The sequence below is a fragment of the Rhinatrema bivittatum genome, chromosome 6 (assembly GCF_901001135.1).
Source record: "Rhinatrema bivittatum chromosome 6, aRhiBiv1.1, whole genome shotgun sequence".
NCBI lineage: Eukaryota > Metazoa > Chordata > Amphibia > Gymnophiona > Rhinatrematidae > Rhinatrema > Rhinatrema bivittatum.
This window is the reverse complement of record NC_042620.1, coordinates 293406062-293424561: the sequence shown is the minus strand read 5'-3', so window position 1 is coordinate 293424561 and position 18500 is coordinate 293406062. Positions and strand designations below refer to the sequence as shown.

Here is an 18500-nt window from a genome sequence, read left to right as displayed (position 1 = left end):
TGCGGGTTAACCTGTGGGCCCGATATTGTATCGGCCTGCTGAAGTACTGGTTGCAGTTCTGATCACGTCATCTAAAAAAAAAAAAAAAGACAAAACAGTGGAACTGGAAGAGGTAGAGAAAAGGGCAACTAAAATGAAAGAGGATGGAATGGCTCCACTATGAAGAAAGGTTAAAACAGCTTAGGGCTCTTCAGCCTGGAGAAATGCGACCTAGAGGAGATATGATAGAGTCTATACATTTTGAGTGGGGTGGAAAAAGTAAACAGGAAATGATCATTTACTCTTTCAAATAGTACTAGGGGTAGGGAACACTCCATGAAGCTAATAGATAGCACATTTAAAACAAAATCTGAGAAAGTATTTTTTCACTCAGCATACAATTAAATTGTGGAATTTATTGCCAGAGGATGTGGTGAAAGCAGTTAAGGTAGCTGGTTTAAATAGGATTTATACAAGTTCTTGGAGGAAAAAAAAAAGTCTATAAACCATTATTAGCCATGCAGATATGTGAAAGCCACAGCTTATCCCTGGGAATGAGCAAGAAGAAATGGATCTATTCTTTGGGATCCTGCTGGGTAGTTGTGACCTGGACTGGCTACTGTCCGAGACAGGACACTAGATTCAGTGTAACTTTGGTCTGATCCAATATGGCATTACTTATATACTTAGTGATCCTGCTCATCCAGGCTTCTGTGTGGGAAGGTAGCCTTTGAATGTGAGACAGAATGACTCAGTATCCATGCTCACTGCCTTCTGTTTCTCAGCATGGGTGGAGCTGCAATGTTCACAGCAGCAGCAGCAGGGGAAGGGATTATACACTGGAGGTTTGCCAGGGATTGGAAGGCAACAGGATTGAAGGTCTGGATGAGAAAAGGCCGTTTGCAGACCAAGCAAGCAGGCACTTTTCTACCTCCATAGGCACATGCCTAGTAGACCTGTGCAAGACTCCAGGCCGGCTTGGCAGCTCTGGTTATGGCATCTCTGTATGCTGGGGCATATCATGCAAGCCCCGAGTTTGCTGTAACTTCCCTATTGAGGCTATATTGTATAAAGGATTGCATGTCACTTTTCCTTAATTAAAACAAAAATAAAAAAAACTGGTGTGCTGATTTGTTGGGATTAAATATTGTCACTGCTATGCCATTTGTAGAATTGGGGTAGTTTCATTACCTCATAACACCAAGCAAGAACTAATAGGTAAAAATAAGAAGAACCTGCGACCCAAGGCGAGGCAGCACACAGAGGACAGTTCAGAGAGGAGGCAAGAAGCTGAGTCCCAGCAGCTCACCAGCACTCTTCAATGTCAACTTACAGGCACTATTTGACTTATGAGCCTTTGATGTCTTCCATTTTTGAAGGGGATAACATTTTTTTTTTTAAATGCGTAAGCCCCTCTTGAGCACAGAAACATTTCTGTTTTGTCCTTAATTATTCATTCCTTCCTCCGTTTCATCTCGGGGTCCCCCCCCTGCAAGAAATCGTGGATAGCCGTTGTGAGCCCCCATGTCACGCAAGACCTCAGTATGAGGAGGGAGCCACCACGGTAGATGAGAGAGAGCTTCTTCCCACGCGACTCCCAGATGAACCTCATGGACTCAGCAAGGCTGAGGCTCTCTTTCCCCACCTGCGACTGCATGTTGGCAATGAGCACGCTAAGAGGATAGAGCAGCAAACATGTCATGGTGCCATTGACACTCCCAGATACAAGGGGTGGCAGCCAGCTGGGCAGTCCCTTGCTGGACAGGCTATCTCGGATGGGATCCTTAAAGGAGAAATACAGGGCACTGCCCAGAGTATTTCGGAGCAGAATGAGAGAGAAACCCCGATAGTAGCCAGTGGTTAGCCCTTCCTTGAGACCGCAGGAGTTGAACTGCCGCACAATACTATGAATGTCTGGGAACCTGGCATTTTTCCGTCCATCCTGCATAATGTTCTGAACCCGTTCGAAAGGGCTCAGTACTACAGCCTCCAGCGATCCAGATAGGAAGCCAGCTTTCCAGCGGTCTCTCAGCTTATAAGGCCCAGAGGGGTTTGTAGAAAGAAGATGGAGCAATGTGTCGTATGTCCCAAACAGCAAGGTTCCCTGGACAGTCTTGGCCACCAACGGTGGGAGCACTCCCCTATAGAACCGCCGGAGGCCTTCCTGCCGGAGCTGGTGGACGGCTTCCCGCATGGCAAAGACGTGAATCTGCTGCCGGAAGATAGTCTTATAGATTGGAAAGGTCACAAAGGTAGATAGGAAGCTAGAGACAGCTCCAAAGACATAACTGCTTGAGCTCCATCCCCTTGCTTGCCTCTCTGCTTCTCCGCTGAGAATGATGTTCTCCTTCATTACTCAAGCTTTACAAGAAAAAAAAAAAAGAATTAAAATTATTAAAAGAGGAGCACTTACAAAAAAAAACAAAATATTTTTTTTCAAACTTTGTTTTCATGAAGAAAGCTAAAATAAAATGTTTCATCTGTATGACCTGGTAAGTTATTTTAGTAAAATAAAAGGCAAGTGAAATACATTAGCAGGAAGTATAAATTAAAGAATGAGTTAGAATGACAGTTGGAGCACATTATGGGGAGGCCACAATCATTTACTGCAAAAAACTTAAATATTTTAATGGCTGAAAACATAATGAGCCATACTAGGACTCAGTGAATAAATGGGAGAAATGCAGAATAATTGTACACACACACACAAGTTCCATCAGAATTTTTTAATATCTTTTATTGGATCACTATAACATTCTGCTCACAAAAGGCATCTGACAATCCAATGCAATACAAATTTAAAAAAAAATAAATAAAAAAAATTGTATTATCCAAAACAAAAGAATATACAGGCTGACGCAGTGTCATGCACATAAAAAATGTGCGTACAAAGTGGACATACGCTTTTTGAACACTCGCACATCCACCTCTCCTGGGCGCTCGATGCAATATGCAAATGAGCTGCCATGCTAAAAAGGGATGCACAATGGGTAATTTGTGCGTGCCTAGCGCTCTGCATCAGGCGTCCAGGAGAAGTGACTGCACGTTTAGAACAGCCTGGCCAGAGCTCCCTCCTCAGCAGGGCTGTTCCCGATTGGTCCTTTCACTGACATGTGACAGTGAATGGACCAAATCGGCATTAAGTGAAGCAGTGAATAAATTAATATTAAGTGCCCAGTGTGCTTAATTTTTGAGCATCCATTTTATCCCTCAGCAGCTAATTTACTGCCACAATACGCATACATAATATACATGGTCCTGAGCGCATATATTGTGGGGGTAATACTTTGCACCCCCAATTTTTTTTATTTTTTTTTTAATGACAAGACTTTTTTGCATGGTGCTGCTTTCTGTGGTTCTTCTTACTTAGTATCACGATGATACTAAGTAGGAGGAACCACAGAAAAGCAGTTTTTATTTTTAAGTTGAGCCCTTGATGGGCGGGAAAACTTTATACCTGCTCTGGGGAGGCGTAAAATTTGACAGGTTAAAAAGTATGCCTCGGGTGCATGGGTATTTTTTGTATCGCAGGATAATAGCTAATAGCCTGATCTACATGGAACTTACACGTGATGAGTGCTATTAGCTACACACGAGTTTAGACACACTGATCCCCCCCTTATTGCATCAGGGGTTATGGACGCACATCCAAGTGCTTGTTAACCTGTGCGCTAGGCTCAGCGCATGATATTGCATCGGCCTGACAGAGCTCAAATAAGACCCAGAACTTTTCAGAAATATATCCCCACAAACACACACACTCATACATTCACCACCATACATTTTCACAAACTATACCCCAAAATAAAAAAATACACGGAGAACAATACACCATCAAATTTGAAATCATTTCTATCAGAATTATTCTCGGATAAATGTATCGTGAGGGTCATTTTAGGCAAAGTTCATGGTTTCATTTTTGACAACACTGGTAAGGGGATGGGAATGGATGGAAAAAGGGAAGGATGATGCTTTTTTTGTTTCTTGCTCTGCATTTAAACCTTGCTTCAGAGCAAGCTTACCTCTTCCCTTCATCCTGTTGCAAGGAATACGCAGGCTTATCTAACCAAAATGGAAGAAGCTCAGCTGAGCTGAGCAATATGTTTTTTTCCTGCTGTCATTTGCTGATATAATAATGTAATGCCTGGGCAAGCCTGCACTTTCTGTCCTGAGTAAGGCCATGTTTCAACTGCATAGTGGAGGTTACAATGAGCTTTCCTAGGCCTTACCAGTCAGTCAATCTGTATGGTTTTTGATTTGATATTCTGCTTTTCAGGCACATCAGTGTGGATTACATTCAGGTACTGTAGAAATGTCCCTGTCATACGGGCCGATACAGTAAGGACGTGTAAGAAAGTGCGGCATGCTGGGCACCCGCTCGTTTGACGCGCGCACATTTTGGTTCACAAGCTGCTCAAGTCAGTATTCAAATTAGACGCAAATCCAAGCGGCGGTAAACGAGCGTCCAAAGCGCGTCAATGAAGTGGTTGGCGTTCGCAGTCCATTTTACTGTATAGAGCAGTATACAGTGCCTATACAGTATCCAGGGCGCGCTGGTACCTATCATTTCAAATGTCATTTGAAATGTCATTCCACCAGGTAGGTGGATGGTTCTTTTCTACATGATCGGAGGCCCCACTGCCTTGAGCACCGTTCATGGACGTCCAAGGTCGGGGCTTCCATTCATGTACCTTCCTGCCTGTATCCGGGCGTCCATGATCGTAGGCCGGAAGCCCCAACCTTGGACGTCCATGAACGGAAGACAGACGTCCAAAGACGGGGCTTCCGTTCATGGACCTTTCCACCTGTATCCGGGCGTCCATGATCGTAGGCCGGATGTCCAAAGTCGGGGCTTCCGTTCATGGACGTCCATCTGGGGGCTCCAGTTGTCTTATTCCAAGAGAGTGGATGTTTTCCCTGTCCATGATATAAGTGAGTCCTGCACAGATAGAGGGAAGAGACCATAAGAAATTGAGAAGAGTTCTGTGTCATTCATCGCCAGTGTTAAACAACAAAGACTCCAGAGTACTTATTTTGCACTCACTGCACCCACATTAAGGGCAAATGTCCTCCCCAAAGGAAACACTAAGAACTACAGAGGAATGTGTAAAAAGGTCACCCCTGTCACATCGGGCCCTGAGAGTTTATCTCCCCCCTTTACAAAGGTTCCGACCCTGGGAGTAAGAGGGAATATGGAAGAGCTAGCCAGTGAGAGGTTCCAGCCCTGAAGAGTAAACTCTTTTATGGTCTCACCCGTACAGGATAGGCACACCGGGGTGAGGTTACATAGGAACACACACTAAAAAGGTCTGTAAGGGACATATGAACATAAGAACTTGCCATGCTGGGTCAGACCAAGGGTCCATCAAGCCCAGCATCCTGTTTCCAACAGAGGCCAAACCAGGCCACAAGAACCCGGCAAGTACCCAAACACCTAGAAGATCCCATGCTACTGATGCAATTAATAGCAGTGGCTATTCCCTAAGTAAACTTGATTAATAGCCATTAATGGACTTCTCCTCCAAGAACTTATCCAAACCTTTTTTGAACCCAGCTACACTAACTGCACTAACCACATCCTCTGGCAACAAATTCCAGAGCTTTATTGTGTGTTGAGTGAAAAAGAATTTTCTCCGATTACACTTAAATGTGCTACTTGCTAACTTCATGGAGTGCCCCCTAGTCAAAGGAGTGGACGTGGACTCTTGTGCTGTGGTGTGGATGATGCAGCCTAGTAGAGGAATTCACTAGGCCCACCTTGACAGCTGGTGGACATACCTTGGGTTCGGACAGAGCTTGGTCTTCACCTGTACCTGCCCCATTCCGTGCAGGTTGAGCCCTTGGGTTCCAGGGGCTGATAGGACTTAGGCATTGGTCCAAAGGGCAAAGACAAAGAGTCCAGGGCCAAGCTGAGATCAAGACAGGCAGCAATCAAAGAATCACCTGGTACAGACAGTGAGAAAAGCGTAGTCCGGGTCCAGATGGCAGGCAAGAGTGTGGGCCTAGTTCGAGGCAATGATCAAAGGCAGATGGCAGGCAACAGCGTAGTCCAGGGCAAAGCTAAATACCAGGAATCAGACCAAGACAGACAAGACTGAGGAAAGGCAGGACAGACAACAGCGGCAGGACAATGGCAGACCAGGCAGGGTAATGAGGCAAAGCTCAGGAAGATAGAAAACGCACACTAACACACAGGAGGACCTATTGCTGAGGCAAAGTCCTGCTGCAAAGCTCTTGTTTGAAAAATAGCCCAATAGGGCTGATGTCATCAGGGACTGGGAGCGCCATGCAGCTTTTCCTGCTGCAGGACCTGGAAGAGTAGTGCAGATGTGTGCACCAAAGGGGAGGCACCCTGCAACGGGCCGGGAGAACGCTGGTGGCATCTTTGCCGTGAAGGAGTTCCAGCAGCATCTTCGCTGCGTTACGCGGCCTGGCAGTAGCCCGGGTAAGTGTAGCCGGTCAGGGAGCTCCCTGCGACTGGCCAGTTGTTACAACGTCCCTACAAACCAAGCATCTTTTTGTCCTTTAAATCACTGTCCTCCTGCTCTTATTAAAGGTCTACATCAATATCTGGGTGAAACTGTTGCTAAAATTCTGACTCTTTGCTTAGTAGAGGGGTTTATGCCCACTGCCCCGAGGATGAGGACCTTGCCTGCAGGATGTCTCAGTGGGCCGCGCTCTGTGCCGTGAGGGCTCATGACTCTGGAGTCTTTCCTCTATGCTGTGGTTGTTGTTGGCTCCTTAGCCCTTCCTTGCTTAAGAGTTTTTGCCTTGGCTCCTAGCCTGTGTTTGCATTGTGTCTGTTGCCCCTAAGGGTTTGCTGTCTGTTGTTCGAGTGTTTGGTTTGCTAGCTTTTGTTTCTTCAGTGTCCTGGCCCTAGCTCAGGAGCTTTCTTGGGTGTGTGTTTGCCTTAACTGCGCCTGACTTCTTGGACTGTGTGTTTGGTCCTCTCTGTCTGGTTCAGTGGACGCCCTTTAGTGTTTATGCACAGTCCTGCCCTGCCTTGGTTCAGTGGGCGCCTTACAGTTGCTGCATACTCATTAAGTGACACTGGCCACCAGAACTTGAGGGCTCAACCCGAGGGGGGAGGGGGCCGGCACAGGCAGAAGAATTCTGGGGCTAGGCCAGACCCTTCCCCCAATACCAGCCAGTGGGCTCTGACACGGAGCTGACGAAGGCCTCAGTGAAACCATTATTGAAGAAACCCTATTTGGACCCATCAGCTTTTGCTAACTATAGATATATTTCAAACCCCCACCACCACCTTTTTTTTTTTTTTTTTTTTAAGCAGAAATAATAAAAACCGTTTTGTTTTTTTTAATCCCAATTGAATGATTTCCTTGAGGAAAATGGGATTGTTGATCAAAATAAAATGTGCTTTTAGAAAGATTTTTTTTTTTAATACTGAAACTCTGGACTCTATTACAAGTGGGTCAGATCATAGTGAGAGCTTTGTACTTGCTCATCTTGACATTACAGCAGCATTTGACATCCTAAATCATGCCACTTTCTCATCTCTCTCCTATCGGTAATTGTGGGACCGTATTCAATTGGTTTAAATCTTAGCTGTCAAAGATTTTAGCAAGTTTCCATTTCCTCTGTTCATTCCAATTGGTATTCTGCATCCATAAGGGTCCCCTCAATACTCAGCACTGTCTGCTGCTTTTAATATTTGTTTGTCTCAGTTATGTACTTTCCTCTCTACTCTAGCACTCAGTTATAAGTTATATGCTGGCGATACATAAGTTTTTTTTTCATTCCCAAACAATCTTCCTGGCAGGCTTCACAGAAATTTTATTTCACTGTGTTTGAGCATGTTTAAGGCATGGCTATCACAGAATTCACTCAATTTAGAAAAAAACCCTGAAATTATTATTCTGAATAGTGTTTCCACGTCTGATTTTCCTTCTGAATATAAATTTGGCAATTTGTCCATTTCAGTGTCATCCCAAGTTAAAAAACAAACAAACAAACCATACTCGGGAGTTATTTTTAGATTTTGCGTGCTCAATGTAACCACACATTAGGTCCGTAATTAAAACTTTGGTTTTTTTCAGATTTGTATGTTACAAATTGCTTCAGCCTGATGGATTTTAGATTTGCGCTACATTCGTTATTGTTGACAAGCTTGGACCATTGTAATTCCTTATTGCTGGGCCTCCCCGCTGTGACTTTGAGAGCTCTTCAAATAATGCAGAACTCTGCAGCAAGACTGCTCCCTGGCATCAGATGGTTTCAATATATCACTCCCCTCCTATGAGCTCTCCATTGGCTGCCTGTGGAATGGCACAAATTTTCCATGTTAGTGCATACAATGATTATTAATGTAGTTCCCACCATGGATTAGTACCATTTATATCTCTAAATGCACTTTACATGCAGCAGATAATAATAATAAAAAAAAGCACTTATTTTGAAATACCATCTTACTGGGTTGAGTCTCGAAGTGTGCTTTCTCTGGTGGCAGGTCCCATCTTTTGGAATTCTCTCCCAGCACAATTGCATTCATTAACAGACACTGCCCAACTTAAGAAAGTACTAAAGATTTTTTTTAAGCATGTGGAGAACAGGTTGTTTAGGGTCTATTAATATTTTAATCTGATAATAGGCTGACTTTTGTGCTTATTGATGGTTTTTATCATGTTTTCTTTCTTTCTTTCTTTTTTTTTTAAAGAGTTGTTTATGTTTTATGATGTGCTTTTATGTATGTTACTACTGATTTTATGTATGTTTTTATGGAATCCCCTGTGATGTTATGCAATTTGTGGAATATAAGTGTTGCATGCAGGAGTGGACCCTTGTCCTGGAGCAGTGGAGAACAGCTCCCTGGTAGGGACCAGGAAGCACCTGTCCCCAGGGGGCGGAGCACTGGAGGAGACAGAGGCTAGGATGAGCTTCACCACTGGAAGCCCAAGTTCCCCCCAGGAAGAGCACATAGGGACCCGGGCCACTTGAACTTAGGTGGGCCTCGCAGGGTCTCCTGGAGAGGTAGTAGACAGGCATACCCATGGACAGGAAGGGGCCTGCAAAAGCCGGCAGCCATCGCACCACCGCAGTGTTATCGCTGCCAGCTTTCGCACCCAATAGCGCCACCATGAAAGGTGGCGCTATTGATATGCTATTGTGAAACTTACCTTCTAAATACAAAATTTAAAAAAAAAAAAAAAAGCATTTTGATGAATCTGTACCGGAATTTGACTCCAGGACCTTATTCAATAAGGATTATTTCCATAAGGACAGAATGGGGAAACATCCTTTTTTGACTAAGGCTCTTAGATCAATCAAGCAGCAACATGATCCTTTTAGAGCTGCTTCTTAGGAGAAAGCTTTTAGGAAGCAGAGTATAGGGTGTATAACCTTAGATTAATACAGTAGACTGCAGTCAAAGAAAGCAAGTGAATGTAGCCTAAGACTGGAAAGAGCGCTGTGGCCCAGCTGCATTAATATGTCTGTGGAACAGTTCTTCTGTAAAGGACTTCCTGTGCAACTCTCTGGCATAAAATGTAAAACGTCATTCATTTAAAACCTTACAAAATGCTAGACCTGGTCCTGGCAGTGCACCAGCCATTGCTCTTCTTGTGCTCTCTAGCCGTCTCCTCTCCCCATGCTGACTGTCTCTCTTTTTTTTATGTGATGACTCCTGCGGATCCTCACTATATGGCCCTAGGTCTTAAACCCTTTTTTTTTTAGCTAGGAGTTAGAGTTAGGTACTGGAGGGAGGGTTGTACCATTTCAAGACAGCTCCTCCGCCGAGGCTGCTGGAATGTCCAGCCCCCTGCAAGTATTAAAGCAGCTCACATCAGAGCTAGGGGTGGCATTTTTGGTTAGCAGCAGAGGTGAAGGAGTGCTTTCTAAGTTGAAGTTTGTTACCCGTTGTGGTGTACTAGGCCTCACTGCTTAGATACTGCAGCAAGTAGGTTGGAGGCAAGTGCTCTACTGGTACTAGCTTCAAAGGTTGTTTAAGAGGTTTTTGGACTTTTTGGGGGATTTTTTTCTGTGAGAACCAAGTTACCCTGGCTCAAAGGATTTTCAGGGCGCCCCTGGCAAGGTTAGATCAGGAGGTAGGGAAGATTCTGCTGCTCCCCATCTCACCCAGCATGGACGGATCAGGATGACTCCCTGAAAAAGAGTGCCAGTGTTTTGCCATTTTGTGACAATTTTTATACCATCTGGGGGGGGGGGGGGGGGGGAGTTTGTTGCCACCCTGCCCTGAAGACCCAGGGAGATACCTGTTACCTGCTGTCTAGATTTTCCCCTCTACAAGAACCTGTGAGCAAGATCTTTTATTACACTTGGAAGATCCCATCAGAAGTCTTTACCTTGGGAAGAAAAGGCAGATCTTGGAAGTTTGTCAAGAAACTTAGATTCACTATTTATGTCCACTGGTATTTTTGGAAGGGGATTTTTCAGCCCAACTAGGACCCCCCCCCCCTGTCCACCAGGGAAGCATTGCTTTTCCAAACCCTGGAGGATGAGAGTTTTTCTTGGCCCAATTACTTGCACACATAGAAAGTAAAGAACTGCAATTTTGAACCATTTATGCCAAGATATAGTGTGTAATGTGCCATTTTTGCCATCCAAAAACTTCTACAGTAAAGTTTAATTTTGGACACTCAACTCGAGCCTCCAGAGTATTTTGTTGGCACTCACATCACTTAATGGTGAAAATGAACTGTTACCTCCCCAGAATGGCAAAATTGAGAGCCCCCTACCCCCTTGGGAGGATTTATATAGACATATTAATGCAGCTGCCTGGGGCAGCTGCATTAATATGTCTATATAAATCCTATATTAATCCTATATTAATATGTCTATATTAAAGGGTAAAGAAGTGACCCCGGGAATCCATTTGCCTCTATTGTCTAGGCTCCAAAACCAGATCAGGGGGTTATATTTATGCTTCCTGCACCTGTTGCCTTCTCTCATCTGTGTCGCACTTTCGTCCCTTTGAATAGAGAGATTCATAGGATTATAGGTCAGCGGTTACCAAACTATGGGTTGCAACCATAAACAGGACTGTGAAGTCATCAGAACGGGTTCCTGAGAGCGCCCTGGTGGCAGGGCTGGATTTTTGGCAGAGAAAACTACCTAGGGCACCAAATTCTGAAGGCACCAAATATCCAGGCCAAAGAAGAGCCTGCTCCTTACTTCCTTAAGGCCAAGTGCCGGCAGAGTTTCAAAAGGGCACCTGCATGGTACTCTGCCCGTGGGCACCAAAATCTTAAATCCAGGCCTGCCTGGTCTATATTTTCAAATCAAACACAAGGACACTTTGGAGGCTGCCACCCACCTCCACTATGTGAGCAGCTGATGCCCTTGAAAGCAAACCCATGCTTTTCTCAATGGGCTACATGGCAGTAGGCCAAGGAAACCGCACAGCGAGAGAGGCACAGGTACCAACGCTGCCGCCAACAAGATTAAAAATGCTGCTGCCAATCCTGCCTGAGCACCTGTCGCTTGCCTGGGCCCAAGGAAAGAGGCTGCGGTTCCTGCCTGCCCGCCCGTTTGTCTCCACCTCTTCCTCCAGCAATTGGAGTCAGGAGGAGAAAGAGATGGCTCAGAGCTACATCGTCGTCATCTACTGCCTGGAGCTGGAATGTTGCACTGTGAACCCGACCAGGGCGGGGATTAGGGGGTGGGCACCATGTAGGGGTGCGCAGTTTAAAGTGAAACATTCCAGATCTGTGTGGCAAAGAACCAGGCAGCCAGGAATAGATCTTTGCTCTTCTTCTCCTTCTGCTGGCTCCGATGAGCTGTGAGGGTGGCGTAGAGATTGGGCTGTTGCCGACTAGTTTTGGTGCTGCAGGTCTTTTATATCACATACTGGATGCACGAATTACACAGCAAAACAGTTTGGTTTCATCTTGCATGTTACAGAATTGTGACATTAGTGAAGAGAAGGATTAGAAAGCATTAAGACAGCAGAAGGCAGCTACGGGGAAAAGGACCGGGAGGAGGAAATACAGGGAAATAGCAGGATGATAATGGGAAGTACTGGGGGGGGGTTCTGCTTGTTATACACTTCTAAATGGAAATATAATTCAAATCATGAAGGAATGACATCGTAAAAGGGAGCCAAGTGAGGGTCGCTATCTGGCTCTGTTTCTGCAGAACAGAGAGATTCAGACTTGGCTTTACCCTGCTGCATCCAGGGGGCTGGTCATTCTGTGTTTTTGTATAGGACCATGCATACAACATGGTAAAAGCAGGACCGGATCAACTTGTTCTGTAAAAATAGAGACGGCTGGTAATCGTGGTTGCACCTCACCCAGATCCACTCAAAATTGACTGACCTAATCCTGGTTTTGTCCCAGTCCATGCATGGAAATGTTAGTCAACTTCTTATTACTTGCATGCAGTGGGGGGAAGACCAGGCTGGGTCATCCTGTTTACAGTGACCCGAAGAAGGCTTCAGCCATAGTTGCCACAAATGACCAAAATTCAGAATTTGCAAACTTTTGTGCAGTCATCATAACCATTATGCTATTTCAACATAGGAAATGAACTAACAGAAGAAGGCTGTAAAGCATGTGTATCCTGGTATAATGCTTTCCAGCTTCATTCTCAAGTTTTTCAGGATATCCACGATGGATATGCATGAAATATTTGCATACACAAACTGTGCAAAAGAGATTTTCGTAGTGAAAAAGTCATTGTGGATATTCTGAAAACCAGAGTAGCTGGGTGATCCTTAAGGCCCATGTTCTAGTATCCTAGCACCACCAAATTTTCAGTATATGTCAGCGGTTCATAGGAATCCAGGCATGGGTATAGATTTTTTTTATCCAGATATATGCCCGGAATGGAATGAATTGTCATTGCTGGTTTCCCTTCATTATGTCAACATTAAAGCAATAAAAAAAAATACATGGCTGAACTCTTCATATACAGCTCAGCAGGGTTAGGCAGCACAGGAAACAAGAGTCCAGTCAGGTAGGGGTGTGCATTCGTTTCTAATATATTTCTCATCCACAACGTATAGGGCCCTATTAGTTGTATTCGTGGGGAAGCGAAACGTATCGTGATTCCCCACAAGTACACCAAATCCGCTGAATTATTCGGCCATCTAAAGGACCCAATTTAAACAACCCCCCCCCCCCCCAAGACTTACAAAACTCCCTGGTGGTCCAGCAGGGGGTCCGGGAGCCATCCCCTGCACTCACACCCTCGCTGCCGGTTTCAAAATGGTGCCGATAGCCTTTGACCTACTATGTCACAGGGGCTGCCGGTGCCATTGGTCAGCCTCTGTCACATGGCCATCGGTGCCATCTTGTGCTCCTACCATGTAAGTCCCTGGACCACCAGGTACTTTTGGCAAGTCTTGGGGGATCCTCCTGACCACCACAAGACTTGCCAAAAGTCCAGCAGGGGTCCGGGAGTGACCTCCTGCACGCCGGCCGTCGGATACCAGTATTCAAAATGGCGCCGATAGTCTTTGCCCTTACTATGTTACAGGGGCTACCGGTGCCATTGGTCAGCCCCTGTCACATGGTAGGAGCACAAGATGGCGCCGATGGCCATGTGACAGGGGCTGACCAAAGGCACCGGTAGCCCGTGTGACATAGTAGGTCAAAGGCTATCGGCACCATTTTGAAACCGGCAGCGAGGGTGTGAGTGCAGGGGATGGCTCCCGGACCTCCTGCTGGACCACCAGGGAGTTTTGGTAAGTCTGGGGGAGGGGGAGGGGGGGGGGTGTAGGTAATTTAATTTTAGCGGGGAAACGAATAGGAATTAACAGATAAACGTATCGGGGGCCCCCTTGACGAATGCAACGTATCTGTCCCCCGCCGAATCCCGAATGCAACGTATGGCGTCCCTCTGCACATCCCTTCAGTCAGGTTCTAGCCCCAGATTCTCAGCACACAGTGAAAAATGGAGTATGGTGAAAGTGAGTTCTTAAAAGGTTCAAGCATGGAGTGGAAGAATAGCCTCGTGGTTAGAGCAGCGGGCTACAACCCAGGGAAACTCCTTGTGACCACTTTACCCTCCATTGACTCAGGTACAAAATTAGATTATAAGCCCTCTGGGGATAGGGAAGTATCCACTTTGGAATATAAAAATCTAAATAAACAAACTAGGTAATTTGCTGTTCCACTAGATACAATTTCTTTGATCAGTGAACCCTGTGTACATTTGGGCAAGTCATTAAATCATCTCAGGCGATAGAAAGATTGGATCATTTCACAGATCTTGTATTGGGGGGGGGGGGGGGGCTTTTTTCCTATTGGTATTTGTTACATTTTGGATGTTATTTGTATTGCTTAAACCTTTAATAAATAAGTCTGAACAGCAGAAATATTGGATCAAATTGACAGTTTCTTCCATTGTATGCAAATAGATTTTTTTTTTGGGGGGGGGGGGGTGCATTGGGCCTGCTCTCCACTTAGGAATTTTCCATAAAATATATATATATATCTGTATCCAAGTTCCTGCTACCTGTTCATTGTAAGACATTAACTTGTCAATGTTTCTGTTTAGAATGTAAACCGAATTGATCAGTAACTCTGTTATTGGAAAGTCGGTATATAAAAGTGCTAAATAAATAAATAAAATCCAGGTTCACCCCACAGATGAGCGCATGCCTGTTGTTATTTCCTTAGCATTATATGAGAAAGCATTGAATGAAAGGTATCTTATTAATTATTACCATGAGGGGGGTCACGATGGTATTTAGCCTAGGTTAGCTTCATTTCTCACTGGTAACAGAAGAGCATTCACAAATCCCACCCCAAAAGCTTTCTCATCTACATGTAGAGGCCTCGTAAAGCTCGTGTGGTGATAAAGGAAGGGGGACGGGGGAGAGGAAATAGTAGAGATAGTTTCTCTTTCATATTTTTTTCTTGTTTACGTAGTTCATTTCAGAAAGCAGACTTGCAAAATGTAAAAATTTTTTTGGTCCATAAATTGCAAATCCTGATGTCCTACTTCTACTTCAGATAAAAGTACAGAGCTGCTTGTTATAGTGGTGCAAGACATCTGTCTTATACTTCCCAACAAATGTCTAGACCCGACTCCAAGATTTCTTTTTGACTTCTTTTTTTTTTTTTACGGGCAACTTTTCAATCATTTTTACCTTTTTGTTCTATCCCCATCTGTACCAGTACTGCCATAATACTTAAGATACAAATATGGCTTAAAAAAATACACCACCTAGTGGTGGATGAAACACTAACAGCCTTGAAAAAAAAATACATATTATGTATCAAATTCTTTTACCTGTTATATTGCCGTGCTTTTTACTTACTTGTTCTGATGCTTTAATAATGCACGCGTTTCTTTGCGAACTGTAACAATGCCTCGCTATCTTCCCATCACAAAGGTGGCTGCAGCCTCTCAGAAATACTGTTATGTGCATTTATTCTAAGCTTGTTCCGCCCACAGAGCTTCCGGCGGCACTTTACGGGAAGCCGCCTCATTTGCTCTCCTCCGGCTGGTAGTCTGCAGCCAGAGCTCTTACCGCAGTTCACCTTATTAGCTTTGCTCGGATTGGTTCCTCTATTCATCTGTGGTCCCTTGGGCTCGAGCTGGACCAGAAAGCTTGCGGGGAGGACAGGGAAATAGGCTGGAGCAAGCGTTTTATACAATTTCTGCCAAAGCACTAGGTGTGTTTTTTTCCAATTGAATTATTGCCCCATTTAGTTACCTACCCCAAATAATTGATGCATGCACGATTATTCCGTGGATTGCAGATCCCACAAATACCGGTTTCTCAGAGCCTCGCCCAGCTGAAGGAGTAGCTTCAGATAACTTTATTGGCATAACAATTGTACATATGCTGTCAAATACATAAAAGTAATTTAAAAATAAAAGAAAAAAAGCTTACAAAATAGTAATAACAGTACAAATAAAATTATAGAGTAACAAAAAAAAAAAACAATATCAAGGATAATACCCAGATTTTGATACTGGTCGATATTGACCCTGGTTAGATTACAATTCTAGCCTGCAAGCAGGGTACAACATATTTTATTATAGCTTCTGTTTTGCCCAGGATTACATAGAGGTTTTCCTGCACATTGTGTTGTGCGAAACTTTGATTTTCTCTGTTTACTTTTAGAAAATGAGCATTCCTGATATCTTTCTATTTTGTACAGGAAGAAATGCATATCTCTTCTCTCTCTGTATTTCTCCAATATTTCATTGTATATAGAGTCTGTTTTGGTGTTTCCATTTCAGTTTTTTTCTGCATATTTAGGGCCAGATTTTCAAAGGGATACGCGCGTACCCCTCGAAAACCTGACCCAAACACCCCCTGCGCGCACCGAGCCTATGTTGCATAAGCTTCCGGCGCATGCAAAGCCCCGGGACACGCGTAAGTGCCGGGGCTTTCCTGGGGGGGGGGGGGGGGCATGATGCGGCCGGAGCGTCATCCGGGGACGGCACTGCGGGCGTAGTTTCAGCCCGGGGGCGTTCCGGGGGCATGGCCGTGGCCTCTGGACCAGAACAAGGCGCGCACAAAGTTACGCCTGCCTTGAGCAGGCGTAACTTTTGCGAAAGAGGTAGGGGGAGTTTAGATAGGGGGAGGGGGGGTGGAAGGAAAGTTCCCTCAGAGGCCACTCCAGGCTGCGCGGCTCGGCGCACGCAGGCTGCCGATTTTGGGCAGTCTTGAGCGCACTGACCCCGGATTTTAATGGATGCGCGTGGATACGCGTGTATCTATTGAAATCCCGCGTACTCTTGTTCGCGCCTGGTGTGCGAACAAAAGTACGCGTGTGCGCAAGTTTATGAAATCTACCCCTTATAGTGTGTGGTCACTTATACACGACCTACTGGAGCTGATATAAAATCCACACTAAAATCAGAGTAAAATTTTAGCATGCTTTTTTACTGTGTAAATAAAGTAAAACACACTAAAACTTTGCTCCGATTGTAGCCTGGGTTTTATTACATCGGCTCCAGTAAGTGGTGTGTAGATGCTCTAGGACAGGTTTTGATATTTGCATTGCCTTTTCATAGACTGGATTGTAACTGCTTGAGCGCTGGATGTTAGTACACGTTTGCTATATGTGAGTGTATTTTTTTTTTTTTTTTTTTTTTTGCGAGATTGTGAGTTATTTTACAGAGTGCCCAGTAGTAGGAGTTTGTGTCACTTTTATTGAAATGACTCCAGAATTTGAATATTCTTTTTTTGTATAGTAAGTAGTGTAGCATCTCTTCTGGTATCATCCAACATCCCCAGGGCATGGATTCTCTGAAAAGAGGGACAGAGGATAGACCTCCTGTACTCAAGACATAGGGGGAAAGGCTCCATGGGGTGAATTTTACTGACTGGATGTAGGGACCACAATAAACAAATAAGACACTCTGGGTGATCCAACCTAAAGTTTGTAATGGGGAGTAGGGGGTCGCTTGTAGTTATTTTATATAGAAGTAGAATAGATTTTGACATAGGATTTAAAGATAAGGTTAGGAAATAGGACATAATTTGAAACTGAGTTTAAAACATTTGGGGCTTGATATTCAGAGATGGCTGGTTAAATAACTTAGCTGGAGAGAACTTACCTGGCTAACAGGTCGATCCAGTAAAGTTCAGTTGAAGATTTCTCGTCTGTAACGAGCTCGCTGCGCACAATTCGGACGCGTAAGGCAAACCAGCGATACAGTCTCCAGTTTTGTGCATCCGTAGTGCTTCTTAAAACAGACGCGTAACCCTTCCCGCACCCGGCATGTAAATGAACGAATTAGCTGTATAATGAAGGAATTAGCTATTCCCCTCCGATACCGTAACGCGCGCTCAGGTTATCTCATTAGTAACGCACTGTTTTGCCGCGGCCGTAACGTGTTAGTTTACCGCCTCCCCCTAGTAGGAGTTAGGACTGTGAGTCTAGTAACAAATCCATCGACACTGCTTAAGATACTCAAAAACAATAAAACACAATTTAAAAAAAAAGCGATACAGAGATGATCGAGAAAATGTAATGATGTGGGACACATAAAACCTGTCAGAAGAAAAAATAAAAATTTTTAAATACCTGTCGGAGGGCCGCGTGGGTCCAGGCGGCCGGCGTGGGTCCAGGCGGCGGGAGCCGGGTGGTCGCGTGTTAAATCTAGGCCGCGGGCGGGTGGGCGCCTGTTCCGGGCGGCAGCGGGGGGGTCACGCGTTAGTTCGAGGCGGGCGGTGGGTGGTCGCGTGTTAAATCTAGGCCGGGTCCACACAGGCGCACATTCACTGCCGGTGGGGGCTGCCTCTCCCGGCAGCCCCCACCGGCAGTGAATGAATGAATGCGCGCCTGTGCGACCCCTGCGATTCGGCGCTCAAGGCAGTCACATGCCGTGACGTCACGCCTTGAGCGCCGAATTGCAGGGGTCGCACAGGCGCGCATTCATTCATCCAGGCGGAGGAGCCGGTGGCGAAAGCAGCCGGCTCCTCCGCCTGGATGAATGAATTCATTCACTGCCGGTGGGGGCTGCCTCTCCCGGCAGCCCCCACCGGCAGTGAATGAATGAATGCGCGCCTGTGCGCGTGACGTCACGGCATGTGACTGCCTTGAGCGCCGAATCGCAGGGGTCGCACAGGCGCG

At 45.3% G+C, this 18500-nt stretch overlaps 1 protein-coding gene across 1 annotated transcript; it reads right to left on the bottom strand.

Annotated features, from left to right (window-relative positions):
* Positions 1 to 242: 242 nt before the first annotated feature.
* SLC25A53 (solute carrier family 25 member 53) lies at positions 243 to 15509 on the bottom strand. The gene is made up of 2 exons (XM_029604954.1): positions 15224 to 15509; positions 243 to 2340 (listed from the first exon to the last, which is right to left on the bottom strand). The coding sequence occupies exon 2, from the start codon at positions 2330 to 2332 to the stop codon at positions 1433 to 1435; it is 900 nt and encodes a 299-aa protein (XP_029460814.1). The 5' UTR covers positions 2333 to 2340; positions 15224 to 15509; the 3' UTR covers positions 243 to 1432.
* Between the last annotated feature and the right edge of the window lie 2991 nt (positions 15510 to 18500).

Bases quoted from the DNA above. Each gene is read 5' to 3' on its own strand.
- SLC25A53 (XM_029604954.1), bottom strand. From the start codon at position 2,332: ATGAAGGAGAACATCATTCTCAGCGGAGAAGCAGAGAGGCAAGCAAGG.